The sequence below is a fragment of the Maylandia zebra genome, linkage group LG3 (genome assembly GCF_041146795.1).
Source record: "Maylandia zebra isolate NMK-2024a linkage group LG3, Mzebra_GT3a, whole genome shotgun sequence".
Lineage (NCBI taxonomy): Eukaryota > Metazoa > Chordata > Actinopteri > Cichliformes > Cichlidae > Maylandia > Maylandia zebra.
This window is the reverse complement of record NC_135169.1, coordinates 57400273-57427591: the sequence shown is the minus strand read 5'-3', so window position 1 is coordinate 57427591 and position 27319 is coordinate 57400273. Positions and strand designations below refer to the sequence as shown.

The following is a 27319-nucleotide window of genomic DNA, read 5'->3' as shown; positions in this document are numbered from 1 at the left end:
CAACATAGAAATGTGTGAAAAAGAGCTGAGCTGATATCAAACATGAGGATTTATTCAAAAATACAGAGTCAGGAACAACATCTAGACACACATTACCTCTCAGCAGCAGAAGAACAGCCTTTAAAGTTTGCACCAACATCCTTCGACTCGTTGCTCTTTAAGGAAACACAGCTGGGTTCAGGTCCAGGAGATTCTGGCCTCTTATTGATCCTAAAAGAAAAACAATAAATGTCACAGCTTCATGAGACAGGAAGGAAAAACTGGAAATATTAAATTAAAGACATGATGAACAATCTCATAAAAATAATGTACTTACTCTTTGTCACATAACAGTCTTTTGTTAAAGTTTACAATAACACCCTTGCTTAGTCTTTGCTCTGTACTGCAGTACTTGCACTGGTTTCACTGGACAAGTCTGCATGTGAATCTACAACTGATCTGACATTGTGGCACAAACACAGTAAACAAACACTACGAGCACCTTGTTTCATGTGCAGTGGCTTTCTTCTCATTCTGTTACTGAACACTGTATGAAAAGCCTCTCACTGCCAGCATCCTTCCAGCCCCACGACAACAAGACCAACTCACATCTTCACAACACCAAGAATTTTTCCCCTTTTCTTTGGAGAAACTGAGAAGCCAATAGGATTGTAGCTCAAACTTGCCCACAGTCCTGCTTCATCACTGCTCACTCCTACCTGTGTTGGTGCTGAGTGGACAGTCATAGCCTGCTGCTAGCATGAATGCTAAACGTACTGCTGTGGATGATCAGCAGAAAAACATGTGGTCAGTTTGACTGTTTGCTGTATTTAAAGTCTTTTTCTCAGTTCGTCTGTATTCAAAGTGCATTCGGGGCTTTAGCTGACAGCTCTTTGTGCTAACAAACTAAACTCTCTTAGTTTAAGCCAACAGACCAAACACAAAGCCTGCTGCTGCCTCCATGGGTTAGCTTGTGTGACTGGTGTTTACACCAATGAAATCTAAATCACACTACAGGGAGTGCAGAATTATTAGGCAAATGAGTATTTTGTCCACATCATCCTCTTCATGCATGTTGTCTTACTCCAAGCTGTATAGGCTCGAAAGCCTACTACCAATTAAGCATATTAGGCGATGTGCATCTCTGTAATGAGAAGGGGTGTGGTCTAATGACATCAACACCCTATATCAGGTGTGCATAATTATTAGGCAACGTCCTTTCCTTTGGCAAAATGGGTCAAAAGAAGGACTTGACAGGCTCAGAAAAGTCAAAAATAGTGAGATATCTTGCAGAGGGATGCAGCAGTCTCAAAATTGCAAAGCTTCTGAAGCGTGATCATCGAACAATCAAGCGTTTCATTCAAAATAGTCAACAGGGTCGCAAGAAGCGTGTGGAAAAACCAAGGCGCAAAATAACTGCCCATGAACTGAGAAAAGTCAAGCGTGCAGCTGCCAAGATGCCACTTGCCACCAGTTTGGCCATATTTCAGAGCTGCAACATCACTGGAGTGCCCAAAAGCACAAGGTGTGCAATACTCAGAGACATGGCCAAGGTAAGAAAGGCTGAAAGACGACCACCACTGAACAAGACACACAAGCTGAAACGTCAAGACTGGGCCAAGAAATATCTCAAGACTGGTTTTTCTAAGGTTTTATGGACTGATGAAATGAGAGTGAGTCTTGATGGGCCAGATGGATGGGCCCGTGGCTGGATTGGTAAAGGGCAGAGAGCTCCAGTCCGACTCAGACGCCAGCAAGGTGGAGGTGGAGTACTGGTTTGGGCTGGTATCATCAAAGATGAGCTTGTGGGGCCTTTTCGGGTTGAGGATGGAGTCAAGCTCAACTCCCAGTCCTACTGCCAGTTTCTGGAAAACACCTTCTTCAAGCAGTGGTACAGGAAGAAGTCTGCATCCTTCAAGAAAAACATGATTTTCATGCAGGACAATGCTCCATCACACGCGTCCAAGTACTCCACAGCGTGGCTGGCAAGAAAGGGTATAAAAGAAGAAAAACTAATGACATGGCCTCCTTGTTCACCTGATCTGAACCCCATTGAGAACCTGTGGTCCATCATCAAATGTGAGATTTACAAGGAGGGAAAACAGTACACCTCTCTGAACAGTGTCTGGGAGGCTGTGGTTGCTGCTGCACGCAATGTTGATGGTGAACAGATCAAAACACTGACAGAATCCATGGATGGCAGGCTTTTGAGTGTCCTTGCAAAGAAAGGTGGCTATATTGGTCGCTGATTTGTTTTTGTTTTGTTTTTGAATGTCAGAAATGTATATTTGTGAATGTGGAGATGTTATATTGGTTTCACTGGTAAAAATAAATAATTGAAATGGGTATATATTTGTTTTTTGTTAAGTTGCCTAATAATTATGCACAGTAATAGTCACCTGCACACACAGATATCCCCCTAAAATAGCTCAAACTAAAAACAAACTAAAAACTACTTCCAAGAACATTCAGCTTTGATATTAATGAGTTTTTTGGGTTCATTGAGAACATGGTTGTTGTTCAATAATAACATTATTCCTCAAAAATACAACTTGCCTAATAATTCTGCACTCCCTGTAATGTGTCCTCCAAGGTGTTTGGTGGGAGCACTGAGTGAAACATAAGAGCTCTGGTAAAATAACAAACAGGGCTGTGAGAGCAACTGAAGTGATAAAAATACTGTTTAAAGATAAAAAACACTTTGATGTTCTCTCGTCACCTAACAAAGTCCAAACCCTGTGAACTATTTTAGCTTTAATAACTGTGGATTCAGGTATCCTGAACCCATCTTTGGACATTTGTAATTAAATATTTTAAAACTCCATCAAAGACTCCTGATGTGGCTGTTTGGAGAAGGAAAAGAGGGACAAAGTGGAGCGTCGAGCTGAGGCTTCATTCACTGCAAACCTACAGTTATGTTTCCTTATTTCTGCTGTTTGCATGTTCACAGCTGAAATAAAGCTGCCTCTTTGACTTCATCCTGTTGTGTTTGGGTCCAATCCTGCCTGCCACACAGCGCTACAGGACAAAGTCTAATATTTTTATCTTTTTAATGAATCTTTGGTCATATTTATCCAGGAAAACACAAACATGTAAAGGAGTCATCACAGTTCTCTGACCTTGTTGGTCCAGGTTCACCACTGAACTCTGGAGGTTGACCTTTGGACCAGTCACTCCTCACCGACGGACAGCTGGATCCTGCAGACTGTGACCTCTGACCTCTGCAGACACAAACATGTTTTATTCAATGATCAATTCTCTGATAAAGTGATTGAAGCAGCTGTGATCACACAGACTGCAGATAATGCAGCTGTTTCCTGTCAGTAACAGTCCTCTTAGATTAGAGTTCAGCTTTTTACAGGAAAACAAACGTCCCTGAATGCAACAGTGAGACACAGTCTGCCTGTGTGGCTGTGATAGCTGCCGTTAGGAGCGCTCATGTGTTTGCAGTTAGACGAGGAGATGTTACCATCATGGACACGTTAACAAATCCTGCAGCATCACGTGGCACAAACACTTTGTGTTCCTGTCATCTGCAAGCAACAGGAAGTTCATTAATAAAGGCGGGATGGAGACGCGACTGTGATGGTTCTCCTTCATCCAGCTGTTACACACATCTGGGCTCACACGACGAGCCTTTGTCTAATACAGCAGCTGCTCTCTGAACACTTTTCTGAAGAGGAGCTGCACAAACCTTTGTTTGCTTTCTAGAGCAGCGTATCAAAGTCAAACTACCCACTGCTAGCAGCTGTTTCTATCATAGTTTAGGATCCAGATGTGTGAGGTCTAGATTTACACCTCTGATTAAAATACATAGTTAAAAACAGCCAATTGAGTCCAAATGTGTCTTAAACCAGATAAACTGACAGTTACAGCTGAGCCTGTGTGTCCTTGGAGACACTGCTCTGCTACAGAGATGCATTTTAGAAACCAGGAAACATCAAAATCATTTAAATCAGAGAGTTCTTGTTACTAACAGCTCACCTCTCTGCAGCAGAGACTTTGAAATTAATGAAGTCATCTTTAGACCAGTCACTCTTACAGGAAACACAGCTGGGTGGAGGTCCAGGCTGGTTCCTGTGAATAATGATGGAGCAGTGATGTGAGTGCTGAGCTGTGACATGGAGAAGAGTCATGGACAGTTAGAGATGGTCATCTCACCTCTGAGCTTTGGTCTGGCTCTCATGTTCCCCACACAGAGTGCTTTTAGAGGGAGGGACTCCCTCCTCTCTGTCCTCACACTGATCCATGCTGCTCAATTCACATCAGCTCACACACACTTTCTACCTTCACCTGCAGAGGAAACACAAATCAGCCCAGCGACACACTGACTGACCCACTTATGATGATTAATTCAGACACGTTTTAATCCCCAAAAGTTGATTCTGTTCATCTGGATGTTTTCAGTGGGAGAAACGTTTCATGACTCATCCAGGTGACTCCTTCAGTCTCAGCTGACTGCAGGTTTCCAACCTTATAAACAGGACATTTGCACAATGGCTGGGAGGTCATGACCATTGATCAACAACCACTGATCAATGGCCATGAGTCCCATTCACAGAGAGTTGGGGAATGTCTGCAATCACAGCATTACTAACCTAACCCTTACCTGGATGATTGAGCATCCAGACACTTTTTAATATTTTACTAATTTCTGAAGCTTTTTACCAACTTTGATCAAATTGGTCTGCTGTCATTTTATTGTTGACAAAAAGAGACTTTGAGTTTGAGTGTTGACGTTTCCATGTGGGACTGTTGCTGCAACACCAGGATGTTACTACAGAATACACTTTATATTGTGAGCACTTGGATGTTAGTCCAGTGGTCCTAAACTGACACACCTGCACCTGGATTCATTCTGACCAGATTTTAACCCAACAGTGTTTCATACTTAATACATCAGACACAAACTCTGCAGCTGTCATCGTGTGCAGTGTGTGTGCAGTGTGTGTGCAGTGTGTGTGCAGTGTGTGTGCAGTGTGTGTGCAGCGGGTCACTGTGTCCTATGAGTGTTATACTACAATAAACAGAGCCTGACCGCGGGCATAAAGAGGGCAAAAACCCACTTATGCTCTAAAGATGAAGTTCTGTTTCTCTTCAAATGAGCCTCAGAGCATGTGGAGGGTCATTGAACGCATCACAGATTACCTCAAGAACAACAGGCTGAAGAACATAAAAACAAACGCAGAGTTTCTGTCTGACGGTTTGAACATGAAACAGGAATCATTGAGCAAAAACGGCCAGTTTACTAATTTATGATCAATCATCAACGCATTCACCTACAATACACGAATGAACATCAGCAGTTAAACTGAAAATAACCTGCATACAAATACGACAGCAGACTATAGCGAACGAGCAGAGAAATGCATTTTATAGATGAAGTGTTGGCAGCGACTCTTAGGACAGCCCTGTCTCACTGTCAGCAGTTAAACAACATCCACACACTGGAAGCCCGTTTGCGTCACTAAAAAAAAGAAGGATCCAGAACTCGAAATCTCGACTTATTTTATCGTAATTTCGACTTATTAACTTGGAATTTTGAAAAAACTAACTCAAAATTAAGAGTTAGTGCTGTCAATCAGTAATTTACGTGAATGACGTAATTTCCTTGTTACCCGGAAGCTGAAGCCCTCAGCTACAAATGCTACAGCTAAGATACCAGAATTACAGCCAGTCATAAATGCACAAGTCGCTGATTATTGTCTGTGTGGCTTCACAAATGATGAAGTCCTTCTGTTATTAGCTGAATCACATGGCGTTAATATCAGCTAACGTACTCTCGAAAGCGCCGGTTTGTTGCGATGCGGGTTTGAGTGCGCATTGTAGCTGGATTACTGATTGGCAGAACTAACTCGACATTTCGAGCTACTTTCCTCAAAATTTTCGAGTTATAAGTCGAAATTTCGAGAATGGATCCTTTTTTGTGGCGGAAACGGGCTTCCGTAACAGACTGATGGAGGCAGGAGAAGCTGCCTACAGACATCAGTCAGTGGATCCACAGTAACATCGAGTTCAGCTGCTGATCATCAACTGTTTCTGTCTCGTTCCCAGACTCTGATCTCACATAAAACGAAGCAGATTTATGCTGAAACTAAGCTGCACACAGCTGATGTTAGCCAGGAAAACAGTACAGACTGCTAACGTTACCTTAACATGGAGACGATCAACTGCACCACAACATTCACGAAAGCGAAAGTAAAAGCGACGGAAGGAAACGCCCAGAGAGGCGTTTGAGGGACGGTCAGAGTCAGGAACCTCAGAAACGCATCAGGCTGGAGTTTAATTCTGTTTTCATCTTTAGAAACATCTGGAAATAGTTATAAAAACGCTGCGTAATAAAGAAAATAGTGTAGATTAGTTTGAGTTGTGTTTAGCTGAGCTGTGTCTTTAATCTGAAGTTCATTTTGTGGAGGAGCAGCAAGACTTTCAGTGTTACTCTCAGAGAAAGCCTCCCAAATGTCTGTTGTCTTAATAGTGGAATTATCTGGAAAATGAACCAGTTCTTATGAGCTGCTTTTCAATATGAGCAGTCACAGCATTTTATACAGCGTGCTTCATTCACACAAGCACTTCTTTTTCTAACAATGACACTATGATGGATGCATCGGAGAGCAAGTCGGGGTTCCACATCTTGCCCAAGGATACCGTGGCGTGCAGACTGGAGCAGCCAGGGATCAAACCTCCAACCTTCCAGTTAGTAATTCTACCTGCTGAGCTACAGTCTGTACTTCCTGAACAACACACACTCCTTTTGTTTCTTTATTTCCACTAGCAACCAGGACCATAATGAACCCTGACTCCCACAGACACTCAGGAGCCACCTGCCCAGTAAGTCACCCGCTAACTGCAACTATCAGAGCCCTGACCTTCTGCAGAGACGAGTCACACTGAACACAGCAAGTGTCCCTGCTCTCAGATACAAAATCTGCCTTTAAGCTAAGATAAGATAAGATAACCTTTATTAGTCCCACACGTGGGAAATTTGTTTTGTCACAGCAGGAAGTGGACAGTGCAAAAGTTATGAGGCAAAAATTAGAATACAATAAGAATAAATACAGTACACAACTGTACAGAATAGAATAAAATACTATATACAGTAGAATAAAATAAAATAAATATACAATAAGATAAAAATAGAATACAAATACAAATGCTATATACAACTGAGTAAAAATACAACGATGACAGAAAGGATTATTGCACTTAGTATTATTGCATATGTATGGATGTGTGTGCTTGATCAGTTAAAGTCTTTATTATGGAGTCTGACAGCAGTGGGGAGGAAAGACCTGCGAAATCTCTCCGTCCCACACCGTGGGTGCCGCAGTCTCCCACTGAAGGAGCTGCTCAGTGCTGTCACAGTCTGCTGCATGGGGTGGGAGATGTTGTCCAACAGTGATGACAGCTTAGCCGCCATTCTCCTGTCACTCACCACCTCCACTGGGTCCAGAGGACATCCTAGAACAGAGCTGGCCCTTCGGATCACCCTGTTCAGTCTCTTCCTGTCCCCAGCAGAGATGCTGCCGCCCCAGCAGACCACACCATAAAAGATAGCAGAAGCCACGACAGAGTCATAGAAGGTCTTCAGGAGTGGGCCCTCCACTCCAAATGACCTGAGTCTCCGCAGCAGGTACAGCCTGCAGAGTAATGAAATCAGCAGTTCTGGTTCTAGAATCTGTAGTCTCACACACATGTGCAGAGCACTTTTTTTGTTTTGGTTCACATCGGTTGATATTCTGCTGCAAACAACTAATGAGAACATTTTCTAAAAGCTTTGAGTGTCCATCAGGATCCTGTAGAAACAGCTTCTGGCTGCAGCTGCTGTGGAGCTCCACAGTAACCGGAAACACGTAACTTCAGTTAAATCGACTTTGACAGCGAAACTAAATTGCGTTTTTGTTACTATTGATGCTGCTGAGAAATAAAAATGGTTTTAAGTTTTTTTAACACTCTGGGTTTGTTCAAAAAAATTCACCATCCCCTAAATTGTTCGTGGCCAAAAGTGACACTTGCTGTTTCGCTGATTCATTTATTTTTTTTACAGTACATCGTGTTGTGCGTTCTGATTGCTGTAGACCATTGTCAATCAATCTAGTCCAGTGTCTCCTGTACAGGAGCGGTCCCTAATAGGCCCACGGACCGGTCCGTGAGTCTTTTGGTACCGTTCCGCGAGAGTTGATCCTCCGGTGTGAAATGTATGGTTGTAGTTGTGTGTCTTATTTTGAAAGAACTATTTACGCGTTACCATAGCGACCAGAGAGCATTAAAAAGCAGAGAGGAGGATGTCACTGTCATTGTTGTCGGCGCACAGCTCAAGTCACGTTTATTATTATATTTACAAAACACCACAGTTTCTTTTTTTTATTCTTTTGTTGTATTTATCCGCGACACCTTAAAGGTCGTTCCCTGAAAATATCGTCTGACATTAAAGTGGTCTGTGGTGCAAAAAGGTTGGGGACTCCTGCTGTACAGTACAGAATGCGTTTAGCTTGTCGAATTTACATAAATCTTCGATCGCTAGCAGTGTAACTCTGAAGTGCTGCACTGTGTGTTTGTACGTTTTCTCCCAAACAAACACAACAATGCCGACGAAACGTTTTGCACCCTCAAATGCACCTTTAGGTTTCATTCCATGATACTGGACTTATGTTTCTACGAAGGTTTGAACTCTAAGAGTGTTTAACATGATAGTGATTTATTGATTCTAACCCTAAATCTATCCAGTAATGTCTGCACATATTTTCAGTACTGATTTTAAAGTGTTTTAATCCTTCTGTCACTCAGGGAACCCAATAAGGATTCAAATACTTCAAAAGTCAACCAATGACATTGATGTGTAAGACTATTTAATAATTATTTATTTTTTATATTTCATTTATTCATTCATTCTTTGCACTGTGATTTAACCCATCTTTGTGTAAAGCAGGGGTGTCAAACTCCAGGCCTTGAGAGCCAGCGTCCTGAAGCTTTGAAATGTATCTCTGCTGCAACACACCTGAATAAAATTATTAGGTCATTAGCATGACTCTACCCTACTCAAGTAAATTTAAATAAATGTAAGTACATACCACCAGGTAGCTCCACTCGTACCCAGTGTAACGGGAAGTGAGAGGGTTAGGTTTTGTCGCTTTGAATGTTCAGTTGTGTGATGCAGCGATTAACGTTTGAGTAAAATATCGGGCTCCCTCGTGTCTTCCCTACATTCCTCCACAATGTCCGTTTTTGCAAAAATGTACTTCTAGAAGTACTTTTATTGCACGATGTTCATTCACTCATGAGCTGCTGCAACATGAATCAAATGGCTGAACTGCCACCTTGGCGTGCAGTCAAGTTCTACAGTCTGCTAATGATCTAATAATAAGTATTAATATTCCTCACTCACCTTACTAAATGTTTGTGAACACAGCCAGAAACATTTGCATCACAAACACAGACTAGTGTTTATTAGCAGAAGCTTTTGGGTGGTTGCTCTCAAACCTGTGTACAAGTTGAAGCATTAATGGTCCCTTCACTGATTTCCAGGTATCCAATGTCAGGGCTAACAGATGGATTCAGACGCAGGCAGCGTTCTGGCAAGCAAAGGGTTGACAATTTATTAACACAGAAGGGAAACCACAGTGATGTTTCTCTGCTCCTCACAGAGAGGTGATGGAGACGATTCCTGAGGTCCAGCAGACGTCAGATTATCAGTGATGGTGAGAAACTGAGATGCAATAACAATGCATTGTGGTAGTATGCATTTTCTCTTTGATCAATAATTGATGTATTCATTTTGATCAGTGTCACATTTTTCCTGCTTTTTCAAGTTTCCTCCTGGATCATTGTATTAGCTGCAGTATTGGTGATGATGGTCTTTGTCAGTGTTGCTGCTCTGCAGCTACTCTTTAAAGAAAAAAACCAGATAACTTTCATTTTTCATTTCTTGTCATTTTTTTCTACACCAAAATCTATCCAATAATATCTGCATAACATTTTCTACTTGTGATTTAGTTATTAATTCTTTGCTTCATGATTCAATCGGTCTTTGTCTAGTATTAAATTTTATGTTTCCCATTTAATCCCACTGGCTTTAAAGTGTTTCACCAGATTTTTACGAAGTATTTCCAGTCTTTTGTTGTCTCTGTCCCAAATGTTCTGAAATGTGTTGCATGTATTAAAAGAAGTTGGACCAAAAAATGTACTATGTACTTATAAACTTACATTTATGAAAGCTGAACAAACATTGATGTACTTGACTTTTGTAACAGTGAAAAGGCGATCTGTTTTTATTGATAAATATATATGTTTGCATTACTGTTATTTAGATTGCCATGTTAGAACGTAGCAAACAACATTGTTTGTTCCTCTATGGTTTCTTTAGTTTTTACAAATCTAAATGTTTTTGGTCAAAAGATTAATAATTTCATATTGAGGTCAGACGGTCAGCAGTTTTGATGTTTTTGCAGAGATTTTATTTTTTGCAAAATAGCACAAGTAAACATTAAAAGTAGTTCCTAAATCAAGGCATTTATTATTAAGGCGGCCATTATTATGGCCCTGTGTGGAAAAAGTGATTGCCCCCTAAACCTAATAACTGGTTGGGCCACCCTGAGTAGAAACATCTGCAATAAAGCGTTTGGGATAACTGGCAATGAGTCCTTTACGAGGTGCTGGAAGAATTTCTGCCCACTCATCTTTGCAAAATTGTTGTAATTCAGCCACACTGGAGGGTTTTTGAGTATGAACCACCTTTCCAAGGTCACAGCACCTCAATCAGATTCACGTATGAACTTTGGCTAAGCCATTCCAAAGTCTTTCTTTTGTTTTACTTAAGCTGCTTAGAGGTGGACTTGTTGGTGTGCTTTGGATCAAGTGCACTTCAGCTTGTGGTCGTGAACAGATGGCCAGACATTCTCCTTCAGGATCCCAGAAACTGGATTCTGTTCATCTTGACGTTGCATCTCCAGACTGAGAGATCTCAATTACTTTGTTTCTTATTCGCTTCTGAATTTCCTTGGATTGCGCCATGATGTGTAGTTTTTGAGGATCTTTTGGTCTACTCTACTTTGTCAGACAGGTCCTGTTTAAGTGATTGATTCAGCACAGGTTTGGCAGTAATTGGGCCTGGCTATGACTATGGAAAAATTGTATATTTTCTATTGATAAATGCAAATATTTTATGTCTGTTATGTGCATTGCCGTGTGGAGAATATAAGGAAAACAATTGTGTGGTTTACCTTGTTTCTTCCTCTTAGATTTCTTGATTTTTTTTAAAAATTGCAATAACTTTATGTTAATTTCAGTGCACTTTCACATTTCTTTAAATTCAAACTACAGTCCTGTGAATAACTAGAAACACTTCTAGCAGCACAAATGTGAGCTAATTGTTTTCTGCTTGACTTTATCAGTCTCTCATATTGTTGTGGAGGAATGTTGGCCCACTCTTCATTACAACGTTGCTTCAGTTCTTTGAGCTTTGTGGGCATTTATTTAAGCACAGCTCTCTGAATGTCCCAGGTTGAGGTCTGGACTTTGCTTTTCAGCTATTCTGCTGTAGATTTGCTGCTGTGTTTGGGATCATTGTTCGACTGCAAGACCTAAACTTTACCTATTAAACAGTTAACTCTGTATTTTACACTTTATGTGAATATTGTTGCAGATTTCAATTATTAATGTTTTTATAACTTTGTCCTCACTGACAATAAAGCTGTTTTATATATTTCATTGCAAATGTTTCAAGCAATTTGTAGCTGTATCTTAAGATATTTTGTTAATAATATAGTATTTTATATTGTTTTTTTCCCCATATTTGAGAAATATTTAACATGTAAAAGTCTGTTTATGTACAATTTGGTGATATTAGCCCTGATTATTGGAGGAACTTGTACATGAAGCAGATTTCTGAGACTTCAGATTTGAAGGTTGTTGTCATATAATCTAAATGATGGCAGATTAACGTTCCCTACCTCTGTCCTACAACCACAGGACTCCTTTGCATTCGACTGATAGAAATTTCAAGCTCAGTGTTAATGAAGATTTCAAAGGCCTTAGTGCAGGGGTAGGGAACGTCTAAAACCTGCAGGGACACCGGCCCTCGAGGCCTGGAGTTCCCTACCGCTGCCTTAGTGTGAAAGGAATGAAGCTGTAGCGCCTCCCAGTGGTTGAAAAGAGGTACACAAGAGGTTAGAAATAAGAGGCTGTAGAAATAACATTACAGAAAAGCAGGACATGCTCAAGCAAAACATTATAGAAAGTCTGTCACGGTTCTGGCTCAGTTTGACCCAGTATTTTGAGTTGTCATGTTTTTGCAGGTTTAGTTTAGTTCCATGTGTCATTTTCTGTCTCTTTCTCTATGTCGAGTCTGCGTCTTAGTGTGATGGTTTCTTGTTCCTGTTTTATTGTGAAGGTCTGCGTCTCATGTGAGTGTGTTCAGTTTGACCTCTGTCTCGTCTTGGTGATTATTCCCAGCTGTGTCCACCACCTGTGTGTAATTCCCCTGTGTTTCTCTGTGTATTTAAGTCGTGTCCTCTGTCATTGTAGTTGCTGGTCCGTCTGTGTGTCCACCATGTCTCACCTGTGTGTTTGTGCTCTGTAGTTTAGTTGTTTCCAGTCTAGTTTAGTTCGTGCTCCATTTGCTGTTTGTCCATATTTATTTTTGTGTTCAATAAACCACCTTCACTTCTCCACTACTGCCTGTGATTGGATCCTCATTTATTATTTTCACACGGCTCTCCTCACCCGCCGTGACAGTACGGACCAGCCAGATATGGATCCAGCGGCAGTCACCCCACCTAGGGAGCTTCAGGAGGCCGTTATCGACTCTGCTTCTAAATTGATTTACCAGCTGTTAGAGCATGAGGGAGAAGTGTCTCTTTACACTGTGGAAGCCAGCCTACAACACCTTATTTCCAGTTACCCCTGGTTATTGGACTCACTGCGTCCGCTCGTACAGAATTTTGTTCTTCACGAGCTTCACCTACACCCCCCCGCCGCTACCGCTCGCCTGCTCATGCAGTGATATCATCAGTGACAAGTCAGGTGATAGAGGCTAATGCAAAATGGTGTTTCAGTGAGGCAGAATTTATTATGACAATACATTTTTTTAAATACTCAGTATGAATTAAACAGGTTAAAGGTCAATGTTCTGTTGTAATATAAAGACAAAATGATTGACAGCAGCCCAGCAATATCAGTAAAACGCAAATTAGCCACATGGTGCTATGTAAGGAGCTCTGTGATTGGTTAGGAAAGGACAGACTGGCCACCTCGATTTTTCTTCACTGCACATTGATCCATAGCTTTGCTCTGTAAAGGCTAACAAAGTGCTTTTGCTTTACAAAGACATTCAGCGTCGGTATTCACTCTTTTAAAATGCCACTGAACACTGGAGTGAAATGGAGCCCTGATCCTCAGAGTTTTATTGTTGCTAACATTTCTTATAGATAGCACAGATAGTGCCCCACTGCAGTAATCACTCATGTCTAGATATTCCTGTTAAAAACGAGTTTTTCCTCCCCACTGTAACATGGCAAACATAGCAAACGGATAATCCAGCTGAAGCTTCAGACAGCCGTCAGACAGTGAAACACTGCCATCTGCTGGACGCGAATAACACAGACACTGAAGGAAAAGCACTCAGAAGGAAAAGCACACACACTTGGAAGACTTGACCATTTGCACAAAATGAATGGCTGACACTGGACAGATGAGAGGATGTGGATGGTCACACCCTCGTGCATTAAAGAGGGCTTTCAGTTCATTGAAAACACAAAACCAAACACACAAAAGACACAATGAGACAGCTGATCAGTTTGCTTCACTAAATCATCGACACAAGCCGTGTTGTAGAGGGTACTGCAGCCGTGGCAGGTTATCATCTTAATGTGGCCCTGACACTCCATCGTACGCCACAAAGCTGTGAATAAATGAAAAGCAAAGAGGCATCATCACTAACATAATAACTGTAGAAGTTATCCCGCTGCATTACATTTATCAGGATATCGTAATAAATGTTCATATGTTGCTTTGACCCATCATTGTTGTCATTAATATCGGTACGTGACACTGGACACTTCCTGTCATTCATATGTCCTGACTTTGTGATCAGTGTAGCAGCTTGAAAATAACTGCTTGGTTAACAGCAGGTGTACAGGCAGGTGCTCTGATCAAATAACATGTTTGGCTAAAGAAACAGAAAATAAAAACATGTAAATAGGAACACCCACATCTCTACTTCTTCTTCTATTTTCCATTTCACACTTACAAAAAAGTTCTCCTGCGTAGGTGTTGAGACAAATATATGTCAATTTAATACTTCAGACAGGCCCCAGAGCAGGTCTGAACAATTAGTCCACTTAAAATCAAAACTGCAATTTGAAACCATGCAATTAGCAATTTTGCAAAGAAAACTTGGCTAAGCTAAGCTAAGCTAACTGTTAGACAAAGTAGAGGAGTTGGAAGAGTAAAGGATTCTGGTTAACTCCAGTTCAACTTAACATTAAATTAAACTGACAAATATCATGTTTATATTCATATCTTAGTCTTTTGATGAGCTCTATCTTATAAATCTATTAGACTCAGACGAGGTCGGCACAGGGACAGGCCTCGGGGGTCCAGGCCCACCCGGTGAAGTGCTTCTTCCCCAACATCTTCTGATGTACTTCATTTATACATTTTGGTAATGAAGTACTTAAACTACCACCTCACTGATTAGTTATTGCAGTGTGAGTTCAGTTCAATTAATCAGGTCACAGTAGTTTAGCACTTCTACAGCAATCATGCAACCAGCATGACTGAGGAGGACACTGGGTGGACGGGCTTTGCAGGTCAGACTTTGAAACTATCTTTTATTGTCATTACGCCAAAAGCAGTGAAATTATATGCTGTCCCATTCAGTGCAAATAAAGAATCTGTGTTTACTGACAGGACAAAGCACTGAACATGATTTCATCTGTTAACCTGGACAAATTCCAAAACAATTCCTTATTATTTCTTTTTCTTAAGTAAAACCAGTAAAAGCTTCTACTTCAAAAATATGGACTTAACACTGAGATCCTGATATTTTAGACCAGTTGAATTTAGATGATCTTTTTTAGTTCGTTCAGTTTGCTGGTTCTAACGACGACGGTCTTCATCAGTTTTAATGTCACTGTGACTCATATCTCTGCATGGCTGTTTTGTTCTGAGTGCACTGTGACAATGAAGTTAAGATCCGGTGATCAGCACAGCAGCCTGGGAGTGACTGCTTGGTTAACGACAAGGTTTACAAGACCTGATCAAATGTCACACTGGAAATATTTTGCAAGTGAAACAGCAAAAGCAAATGAAAAAATGTAAATATGTTAACTGGACCACCTACATTGTTTCGAGAGCAGGGGTGAACTAAAGAGTGCGACCCATCACTTCAGTTTCAGCATATAATTTCTATTTAACACTCAAAAAAATCTGTTGTACAAGTATTAAAAATATATTCACAAATGAAATTGACATGCCTGAGATGAAAACATTACTCATACAAGTTGTCAGGTAAAGTCTATAGCACTGTTACATCTAAATATGGACACTGAGCTGGGACGATGTCACAGATCTGAGTCTCTGCACCTTCACTATACGTTTGTGTATGTCAGGCCTGTCCTGTATCTCTCCACCACCTGATCCAACACACCACCAAATCCTGATCAGGGCCCTGTTTCAGGAAGCCGGTTTAGTGGAAAAACTGAGTAAGTATACCCTGAGTTAACGAAAACTCTGGGTTTTCGGTTTCACAAAGCGAGTTCAGCTGAAGCCTGAGTGAGTCACTATGACGACACACGCCGTGAAGCTAACCTGCCCCCTAGCAGGTTTACTACAACTAACCCTGACTGTCTCCGCCCCTTTGTCGGAAACCTGACAGTAGGAAGTGTCGGACATGGCGTGTTCCTTCCTTGAAGAGCCAGTAGATCGTGAAGCCCAAATTCTCCGCAGAGCTCTCCGCCGGGAGAGAGTGATTAGAGCGCGTTTGGACATTTTATCATTTCCTGATGATTTTCTGTGCGAACGTTACCGTTTCACAGCACAATCTATAAGTTATTTGAATAACATCCTCAGGCCATATATTACGCATGTGACACATCGCGGACATGCTCTCAGTTCTGTACATATTATTTGTATTGCACTTCGGTTTTTTGCAAACGGGAGCTTTCTGTATAATATTGGTGACGCTGAGCACGTTTCCAAGGCTACCGTCTGTCGGGCAGTCAGGAATGTTACAGTTGCACTGAAACGTCTCCTGTACACGTTTGTGGTGTTCCCCGGTCATAGACCCACAAGATTCATCAAAGAGGGATTCCACAAAATTGCAGGTATCAGGATGACCAAAACTTAATTCATGGTGTGGTGATACTTGGACTACTACTTAAATTTTACATTTATTTTCAGGGTTCCCAGGCGTGATTGGCTGTATAGATGGCACTCACATTCCAGTCATTGCTCCTTTAGTAAATGAAGGAGACTATGTGAACAGGAAGTCTTTCCACAGCATTAATGTACAGGTACATAGTTCCCTGTAGCATTTCAAACTAACAAATTATTTTATCATAGTAATGGATGCTAATTTGTGTTCTCTGCACTGTGAAGATCATATATGATGCTGCCAACATTATCACAAATGTGGAAGCCAAGTGGCCAGGCTCTGTCCATGACTCACAAATATTCCGCGAATGTACACTGAGCACAAAATTTGGACATGGTGAGTTGAGAATACTTTAAAATATATAAAGACCAATTGCTTCAGGGACATTTGAACTGAAGTGTACCCTTCTGTCTTAGGAGAGTTCACTGGCTACTTGCTTGGTGATAGGGGGTATCCATGTTTACCCTATTTGCTTACCCCTTACCCTGACCCTGAACCGGGCCCACAGCAGCGATATAATCTGGCTAATTGCAGGACAAGAGCCAGAATTGAAATGACTATCGGAATGCTTAAGGCCCGGTTCCAGTGCCTGCAAAGACTCAGGGTCACCCCAGAAAGGGCATGTGACATTATTGTGGCATGTGTGATTCTTCACAACATTGCCACAATTAGAGGAGAACACTGTCCTTCTGAACCAAACATCAGCAGTGATCCAAACCATGAACATCCTGACCCTCCCACGGACATACAAGATGGAAGTGCAGTCAGAGACACCATATGTCACAATCATTTCTTTTGACCCATCACCTCAACATGTTGAAAGAAGAATAAACAGATTTTTTGTTCAACTGGCTTTATTGGTCGCCTGTATTTCCTGTACACAAAGTATTAAAAGATGTAAACCTCATAAAGTGTCTCTGTTGCTTCCTCCTCTGTAACAGCTGTCAATGTTTCTTCATTATTTTCCTGTAGTAAAGAAATAAACAACATTGCTGTTCTACTGTACACTCATATAATCTGTGGAGTATTACTCACAACTGCATGTTGGTCTGGCTCAACAGGAGGCTGCACCAGATGCAGTACACCACCACCATCAACTGATAGAATATGAGGTTTATACAGGTCACTTATAACTTACAAGGGACCAAATGGCAATTAACAAACATACCAATCACCTTACACTTCATTGTCATTATGCTCTCAAAGACAACCAAGCCTGAGGGAAGGCAAAATCAGTAGGAAAATAACTTCACTACAAAATAATCCATTATGGTAAAGAGTTTATCAAATGAATGAGTAGCACTGCAAAGGTGACTGTGAAGAAAGGATGTATGCACATCATGTATTATTTTGGATTTACCCCCTATGTAGGCACTTGTGTCTTGCGGGGTTATTGACTCAGAGGATGTCCCCGCAGAGATGCCTTCGGCCACAGGGCGCCCACTGTTTTGGCTGAGGGCCAACTGCTCAGCCTCTGTGAGTGGTGGTGGTGGAGGACCCCCACCTGTTTTTCGGGCCTCCGCTTTTTTTCTGTTGGCTATAACGGGCCACATTTGAGCATACAGAGTAAGCAAATATGTACTTGTAATGTGCTCAGATAATTTCAATAAGTGCTTACAGAAAGAAAATTAATGTAGCCTCTAACTGCAATTGATTTACATGGGACAAACAGACCAAGCACTATGGCTCATAATACAATTACACCTTACCTGTTTGGACTATATTTTTATATTTCATTTTTACTTGCTGCCAGGAACGTTTGGGGCCTGTTGGGTTGCACCTGCGCTCACATCACATCACAAAATAAAATGTATAAAATAACAAATAAAATAACATATGATAAAATAACGTGTTAAATGGGTGGAAATCCCTCGATCAATGTTTATATTAACACTCACGCATTGACTCTGTCGGCTATGTTTTGCCATGCATGCTCCCTGTCTTTCGCAGCTGTGGCTGTGTTACTTTTTTCCGCGGAATTTGCGTGTTATTGGCATATGCTGCCATCAGAATTTCGGCCTCAAGCGCTGTAAAATACACTGATCACGCCTTCTTTCCCTCCGTCTCCATGGTGACTCGCTTAATCTGTGCTCCGCTTATCAGGGCTTCATGTATCCTCGTCCGCGCGCTTCACTTGGGGTTAAAGCAACTCCGCGTTGACTGAACTAATTGTTATCAGCCTTTCTGAAACGGAATATTCCGAGTTGGACAGTTCGGGGTTACTCAACCGTGAGTGTCGTTTTTCACTCTGAGTTTTCCAAACCGGCTTCCTGAAACAGGGCCCAGCTGATCATCTCTGCTCCTCTAACAACCTGAATATCCAAGTATCCGAAAGTGTCCATCGATCTGACAATACAATTGTAAAACCGATCATTGACCTGTGCCCTAATGTGTTCTGTGCACTTGTGAACACACTTCCTTATGGAGTACGTTTATTAAGGACACTCTTTCATTAGCACACAGGTTCAATAACACAACAAATAACCTCCAATAAACCTTTTAATAAACTGTCATTGGAGGCTGATGTGTTCTCTCTTGGCTTGTTTTCTTGTTGTGTGCCACACAGAAAATAAATGCATGGTGTCTTAACTCACTGATACGGGGATATCAATGAGCACAGAGTCCAGCCAACGATGGCACAAAGTCAAACCTCCTTCAAGGAAACTGGAGAGTCCAACACTGGCATTGAGGCTACCCCAACAATATCAATATGGTGTAACTTCCTGCTCTAACTCAGGCTCCTTCCCCACAAGAAAGACGATATTTTATGTACTCGAAGTCAGACCTGGAATCTGTAGGTCAGACTTCCTGGGCCCCCGACCCCTGACCTCTGAGATTTTCATGTCTTGTATTTTATAATATTTATCTTTTGTTCTCCTGCCAAAATTGTAAACACTGTCATCATGCCATGTTGCACTGTTGTTCGATCAGCTTCATTAAATATACTTTTATATATACTTTTATCCTTTGTTTTGTTATACATCCATTTAAACCCTCATATGAAATTATTACAACCAACTGGTAGTAAAACAAAAATAAAAAGATTGTTCAACATTTTAACTGCAAATGGTCAAAACACTCACTTTATTTGCCAAAAATTATACTTAAAAAGGGGAAAAAGAAGTGTTAATAGTTTATTTGAAAGGTCAAAATATACCAACACATCTTTTTATTTTAAATCTATTTGTTTGTGCATAAATTTTTTTTCTAAAGCCAGATGTGGAAAAACAGGCTGCATCTACATGCAGGTTCTTGTGGTCAGTGGTCATCATATTTGCATTATCTTTCTGAGTCACAAGCAGGGAAGTGTTAAAGTTTCCTAGAAGTGGTGGGCCAGTGATGTAGGTGTGGATGCAAAGGATTATTTGAGGTGGTGCTGATCAGAAGTATAAAAATCAAAGTGTCCAGATCCAAACACACTTTGTTCCTCTGTGACAGAAGTGAACTAGAACTCACAGCAGCATCTGAACTGCAGAAGAGATCTCTGCTCATCTCCGTCTGCATTCCTCTTTTGCTAAGAACTTATTATGTATCATTTAAAATGATTTTCCTTTTAAAGCTGGGCAGCAGGCTCACGTTGAACATCTCCATAAACTGTCATAATTCTGCTGCTACACTAAACACTGCATTCGGTGAGCACACTAAACTTACGTAAGCTGTATATTTGCACGGTGAGAGACCTGTTTTTGCTGATTTGTGTTCAAATACAACAAGATCTTATTTAAACTGACTGTCAGATGTTGCCTATCCAGTTATGTAATGAACCCACTATATACATGAACCACAGACCCTTCACCACATCTTCATCACCTGCTGTTCCAGACAACCAACTTATACCTGAACCACTGCAGGTTAATCATCATCATTAGTAAAGGAAAAAAAAGGTGAGTGTCTTATTATTTTTATTTTGCAGTGTGTCATTGTTACTACAGAGCACACTGAAACATGTGACAGGAAAGAATAACTGAGTGCAGAAAGGCTTTTATATTAAATCGGATTTAAACTTTGTTCTTAATGAACCGGATCTATTATGACCTGGACTTTTATCTATAAAATGGGCTTGTGAAACCCAGAGGAAAACTCTCTCAATATATCTGTAGATATAAATATATATTTATCCAAATCACATCAAGTAAAAAAGGCAAAATGACAAAATTAAAAAAAAGAATAACAAAAAGTATAAATGAAAACACAAAATTTTAAGGCAAAAACAAATATCTTGATGTCTTAATACGATGAATATAAAATATAAAGTAATACAACAAGGTTAAATATCTAAACATTTAAACTACTTCAGCTTTTCAAAGCTTCTTTTTCCAGTTGAAAATGACATCATCACGCCTGAATCTGCTTCCAGGAGCCATCCAGATCAGGCTTGTTCAGGATATTTAGAAATCGTCCTAACAGTTGAAAAATAAAAAATAAACAGAGAACAAAGTAATATATATGATTAGAAATAAATAAAAAAGAAAACTATAAATAAAACGACTTCTTTCATTTAAAGAAAAAGGTCTATCAGTCCTCTTGTCGTGTGTGTTTGCAGCTCACAAAGACGACTTACTGAGCTTCAGGATCCAAAAGGATGTATCTGCCAAATTCTTAATGTGGAAAAATGTCCATGTGTTTTCTTCTCCAGGAGACGATGAAGACACTGTTTGTCTGCATGATGCTCGTGCTGCTCTTTGCTTCCGGATTTTCCAAAGTGAACAATTTTCAACCAAGCGAGCACCGACCTGAAGAAACACCTTATGAAAAGTTTAGAAGACAGCATGTAGATGCTAAGATGACTGAAAAGCTGTGTAACACAGAAATATCAAATAGGAATATCTACAAACTTGACAACAGTTGTAAGGAAACCAACACATTCATCCTCAGCATTCCAGCAAAGGTCAAATCCATTTGTAGAGGTGATGGGAGCTACGATGAAAATAGCGGCATGACGTATAGTACCGCAACGTTTCGCATAATTAAATGTAAGCTAAAGCATCAGGGAGCCAGGAAACCCAGCTGCCAGTATGAAGGCAGGCTTCTCACCAACAGGATCATTGTCGTGAAATGTGAAGGGAAGTTACCTGTGCACTTCGATCGGGACCTTCTACCCTCTGAGAGCAACGATGGCGAGCAACTATGAGGAAAGAGTGGTGTGGAGGGGGTGCGTGGTCTGCGATGCTGCTGCAGGTGAGACGGATGTACCTGCGCTGCATTTGCTATCACGCCTCGCCAACTTAAAAGGCTTTGTGCTGTCTGAGTTGTTGGTGTTGTGGATGTGTTGGCTGGCAGTCCACAGACAGACTGATTTACACAACTGTGGAAAAAATAAAATTAATAAATAAAATAAATTGGAAAACATAGATGTGTCATTATTTCATATAGATTTCAAATAACATACCATTTGATGTCAACATGGTTTAGTTGCATTTGCAGTGCTCGTGCTGTTATATTCTTATGATTCTGTTCATTTTATGAGTGTATCCTTCAGCCTTGCTTCACATATTTACTGCTGCTTGATCAGCTTTAGTCCTGCTAGCATCAGCACAGGTAGAAACAGATCACACATCAGAGAATCGGCCGTGCATCTAAATGCAAATGGAAACTAAAAATGAAAACATAGATAACTGAGCTGAACTTCATAGATCTGAAAGTTGACCAATGCATACATAGTGCTAAAAATCAGGTATCGGGAAAACACATTATTTTATATTATGCTGAAGTCAATTGTTATCCTTTTTTAAAACTATATCATATAATAAAGTCTGTTTTGAAGTTTACTATGGTAAAAAAAATATTTTAAGGCTCTTCAGATATACTGTAACTTCATAGGTATGAACCATCAAAGCATTTTCATCATAAATATAAAACTTCATTAGGTAGATCTGTTCAAATACTCATTAATGCAAATATCTGATCAGCCAATCACATGGCAGCAACTCAATGCAGGTGTAAAAGGTGAGGTCTAAAAAGAACCTTTAAGAAAATATGAATCATCTTAATCAGTCTTTAATTATGAAGCAATGGCCTAACTCCCTCTGACAAACAGACCTGTGGCAAAATTTATAAACCACTTTTGACTTTTTCCAAGGTGAACATTGTCTGGCAGCAGGTGCCCTTCCCCTCCCAGATCACGGTTCATATCTGATTTTCAGCTCTAAAGTTTATTTTTCTCTTCATAACAACTGTGCAAAGGATGATTTCTGAGGATGATGACTCATTGAAAATGCTTGGATGCTGACAATTATGCAGAGTCAGGCATGGAAAGGCTGCTCTTTGTGACAGGTGGGTGCTGTCATACATGGGTGTAGCTGCCAGCTGTCCTCGAGGCTTCACCTCTGCTAAACGTGTGTCTCTGAACTTGACCTGGTCTCATAAACTCTCCTGTGATTTTTATTTTGCATCCTTGGTTATTCAAATGAATGATTAATATATTAATATGAATCTATACAGATTTGTCCACACTGGATATGACAGTAAGAGTTAGTAAAGCTCTGTTAACGTGTCCCTCTACAGCCTGTTGTTTCTTAGTTTCACCAGTGAAACTGAATTAAAAACAAAACATAGATGACATATTGTCGCCTAGGCAACCACCAAGCTCCCAGTGCCTACAGACATTCACTAAAACATGCTGGTCATTGGATCGTTTGAATAAATACCTTTAACTAAATATCAATGTTTTCGACATGTCTTAGTTTACATTATTACACAGTTATTATGAGAGAGCATGTCTAATATTTTTCCACTAAACAGTCGTCTTCTCCTTTGGTTTGTTTGTAACAACCATTTATAAAAACTTGTGTTTTGCTTTTGTTTTATTTTTAACTGCAATTCTGGTCGAGTAGCTTTTATAGTGTTAATTCAACATATACTACAAAATAAAATGACTTTTTTTAAAGTACATTTGTGGACATTTTATTTTCAAACTATCCAATCACAGAATCAAATGCACAAAGCCTGTGATGTCATCAAAGGCACAAAGCTTGTGATGTCATCACATTCTGTCATTGGAAGGAGAAATTCAGTCAACTGTAGCAACTCTTTGGTGGCAGAACTACAAAACAACCTGTTTGTTAAAACCAAGATAAGGAAGACACAGAGACGCAGAAGCAGACGCTGAAGCAGACGCTGAAGCAGACGCATATAAAATGGCAGAAGCACAGATGGAAGTGGTCGTGAGCCCAAATATAACAGTTTTGCAAAGATCGGAAAATGACCTCAAAAAAGCCCAAACACCAAATCCTGAAACACGTCCTCTGGCACAAGTTCAAACAGAAGTGGTCGTGAAAGGCAAGAAAAAAAGGGGGCAAAAACAGAAAAGAGTGGCTGAAGAACCCAGACGACCGATTACTCGGGCGTATGCTCGGGCTCTTCTAGAAGCCCAAAACAACGTGGCTGATGGAAGCAACCTGAGAAATGAAGAAGTGTCAGGAAACCCTGAAGGAACCTCTGAAAGGGAAAACCCTGAATCCCTCCCTATGTCAGAACCAAAGGACGACGTGAATATGGAGACAGAGGCAAACATGAATAACGCCAGTGGACAAAACCCTGGGCCAAATGGAGGGACGTGGCAACATCAGCCAAATCCCAGATTTATACCCCATCATGGCAGAGTCCAGTATGATTCATGTTGTGAGATTGCTGCTCTCAGGCATCAACTACAAGCTTCCCAAAACCACCAGAACGAGCTTTACTGGAAACTGGTAGCTGCTAATAAGAGGGCTTCTTATTACCGGTCTAAGGTGACCAAACTTCATGCACAGATGATCGCCGACAAAAAACAGCATGAAGAAACAATTAAAGAGCTCATAGAGCAACTGGAGGAGGCTAATGATAATAACAAGCCTGATAAGAGCAAAACAGAGGTTCAAGCAAAGGACAACCAAGCAGTTGTCATGCTGGATGACATGATCCGTGTCCTGCACGAAGACGTCAGCGACCCTACCACAGTGCAGTGTGTGGATTCTTCTACACAAACCACAGAGGCTTCACACACGGACTGTGTAGGTCTGAAGGAGGCTCAATTTGAAGTCCAATACAAGACTCAACAAGAGCAAATAGGAACACTCCAACAACAGCTCCTAGAAGCTCAACACCAACTCAAGGAACAGGAAGACAAACATAGGCAGGACCAGGAGACACTGAACATGGAAATCAGTCAGCTTAAATCCCAGCTCTGCTCCAACAAGGAGCTTCATGACATGAAAGTAGAGACTCTTTATCAAGAGTTGAAAGAAGTCAAAGCGTCCTACATTAAAATCACACAGGAGCAAAATGAACAAAATTCCAACACAGCAAATGGAAAATCTGAGCTTCTGGTGGAAAAAGACACCAAAGAACAGGACAAGGAAGAAGAAGAAGACTCCCTGACATCAACTGAGATGTCTCTGCATGACTCTCTACAACAAACAGAAGACAGAGAGAAAACGATAACTACCAATCCAGCTGAACTCGAAACTGAAGCTAAGACTGTGGCAGACAAAAAACCCAAGAAGAAGAAGAGGAACTGGCTGCGTTGGCTTTTCAGCTGTACCAGTCCACAGACAGACTGATTTACACAACTGTGGAAAAACTAAATAAATACAAAAAAAATAAATAAATTGGAAAACATAGATGTGTCATTATTTCATATAGATTTCAAATAACATACCATTTGATGTCAACATGTTTTAGTTGCATTTGCAGTGCTCGTGCTGTTATATTCTTATGATTCTGTTCATTTTATGAGTGTATCCTTCAGCCTTGCTTCACATATTTACTGCTGCTTGATCAGCTTTAGTCCTGCTAGCATCAGCACAGGTAGAAACAGATCACACATCAGAGAATCGGCCGTGCATCTAAATGCAAATGGAAACTAAAAATGAAAACATAGATAACTGAGCTGAACTTCATAGATCTGAAAGTTGACCAATGCATACATAGTGCTAAAAATCAGGTATCGGGAAAATGATGTCAGGGCTCTGAGTGCGGGCAGGTGGAAATGTGGATCCAAATGCAGGACTCCGAGACGAAATGTAACTAAAACCACAGCTTTTATTGCTGGCATGAAACAAAAACAGAAACCAAACCATGAAACCAAGCAGGAACACACAGGCAGGGTCTGAGGGTACGACGCGACACCAAGCGTGGGAAAACACAGGGCTTAAATACACAGGGTAGTAATGAGGGAATGGGCCACAGAAGGGAGACACAGCTGGGGGAGCTGAACTTCATAGATCTGAAAGTTGACCAATGCATACATAGTGGCAACACATTATTTTATATTATGCTGAAGTCAGTTTTTATCCAATTTTATAACTATATCATATAATAAAGTCTGTTTTGAAGTTTACTATGGTAACAATTCATCTTTTTAGGCTTTTCAGAAACACTTAACTTCATAGGTATGAACCAACAAACCATTTTTCATCATGACAATAAAAAATAAATCTAAAGGAGATAAACATCACAACTGTTCAACCAAGCATTAAGTCCATTTTGAAACAAAGAACGATGTACACTCAGCCAATCACATGGCAGCAACTCAATGCAGTGTAAAAGGTGAGATGTAAAATAAAACAATTAAAAATATTAATTAATCTTAATCAATCTTAAAATATGAAGCAATCTTCTAACTCCCCTTTACATACAAAGCTGTGGCCAACCTTACAAACCATTTTGAATTTTTTCCAGCCGAGGCGTTCAAAATAACCAAACTGCTAATAGTCACGGTTTAATTTGGGCAGCTGCCTGCCTAATATAATGTAAAATCATCACAATATTTTACACAAAGAGAGTAAATGTATCCTTGTACTCAGCTAAGACAGCTGGGCTGCTGTGGCTTGTGTTTATGTTCAGAGTGACATCTGATTTAAAAGCAGACTGTCATGGTTGCGGCTGTGTGCAGGCAGGATGAGGACCCAAACGCAAGCTCACGGAGGCAGGAATGAACTCAAAACACAGCTTTATTGCTGGAGAGAGAAACCATACAACCTAAACGAGGAAACTATAACGTAACACACAGAGAAACACACGGCCATGAATGAGGGAGAACGCGACACAGAACTGAGGGAGACGCAGACATAAATACACAGAGGGTTAACGAGGGAAGTGGGAGCACACGGGGAACACAGGTGACACTGATAATCATAACAAGACACGGCAGGAGTGAACGCAACACTGACGGGAGACTGTCAAAGTAAAACAGGAAGTACACGGAGGTTCAGAGAGGAGGAGAGACAGCACGGGGAGAGCACGGACATAACGGGCTGGGAAAACATGGAATAAAACTCAAGGAGGGGAAACGAGGGCTCACAGATACACAGAGGGGCACACAGGAGGTAATGAAATAAGGAACATCTTAACAGAAACCATGGCATAAATAAAGAACAACACACAAAACATATGAAAACTAAGAATGCTGGGCCAACATGGCCCAGGATCATGACAGACAGCAAAAGACACTGAGCAGCATATCAGTCAGCATGGGAAAAATGCCATAGATTTAAGGAACCAGGCTAAAATAATTGGTTTCTAGTGGGTTCTATTGTAAGTGCTCTATATTTCAGCATGACATACTGTATGCATCCTACACTGAGAACCCTTGAAGCTGATCATCAGGGTATGCTGTGTACTTCTTACACAGAAGATAAAATAACATGCAAAGATTTTAGATGGTTGTGGTTGGTCCTTACACACAGATGTAAGGTCAAAAAAAAAATCACCCACAGTGGATCGTTCACAGACGCTGGTCCAGTGGAACCCACTTCCACAAAGGCTGCACCTGCTCTGGCAGAACAGGAAGCATCAACTACATAGTAGCTATTTTCATAATTAAGACATCAACTATAGGTGTTCCCAAAATGTGCCATGTTGTCTGCACACCTGACAGTTCAATAAGTCCTGTGTTGATTACAGATGGTGGTTGTTTCCAGAAACAGCACTTGCATAAAACAAGTACAGAGCACTTTATGAGCCAACCTGCTTCTTTAATGAGCATTT

General features: G+C 40.7%; 2 protein-coding genes and 2 long non-coding RNA genes across 4 annotated transcripts in view; 1 reads left to right on the top strand and 3 right to left on the bottom strand.

The window, feature by feature from the left end:
• Nucleotides 1-9593, bottom strand: part of LOC143414151 (protein NLRC3-like) — a 31807-nt gene extending 22214 nt beyond the window's left edge. The window contains exons 1-4 of the mRNA XM_076877883.1: nt 9460-9593; nt 4141-4272; nt 3964-4056; nt 3099-3200 (exon numbers count right to left, since the gene is read on the bottom strand). Of these exons, the coding sequence (XP_076733998.1) occupies nt 3099-3200; nt 3964-4056; nt 4141-4229 (284 nt within the window). The 5' untranslated portion in view covers nt 4230-4272; nt 9460-9593. The remainder of the gene's footprint in view (nt 1-3098; nt 3201-3963; nt 4057-4140; nt 4273-9459) is intronic.
• Nucleotides 1-27319, bottom strand: part of LOC112433238 (NACHT, LRR and PYD domains-containing protein 12-like) — a 428555-nt gene that overhangs the window by 156431 nt on the left and 244805 nt on the right. The gene's annotated exons all lie outside the window — the stretch shown is intronic.
• Nucleotides 15859-17262, top strand: LOC143416872 (uncharacterized). The gene is made up of 3 exons (XR_013097128.1): nt 15859-16490; nt 16576-16687; nt 16768-17262. It is a non-coding gene; the product is annotated as an uncharacterized LOC143416872 (long non-coding RNA).
• LOC143416864 (uncharacterized) lies at nt 20723-24062 on the bottom strand. The gene is made up of 3 exons (XR_013097115.1): nt 21741-24062; nt 21424-21656; nt 20723-21096 (listed from the first exon to the last, which is right to left on the bottom strand). It is a non-coding gene; the product is annotated as an uncharacterized LOC143416864 (long non-coding RNA).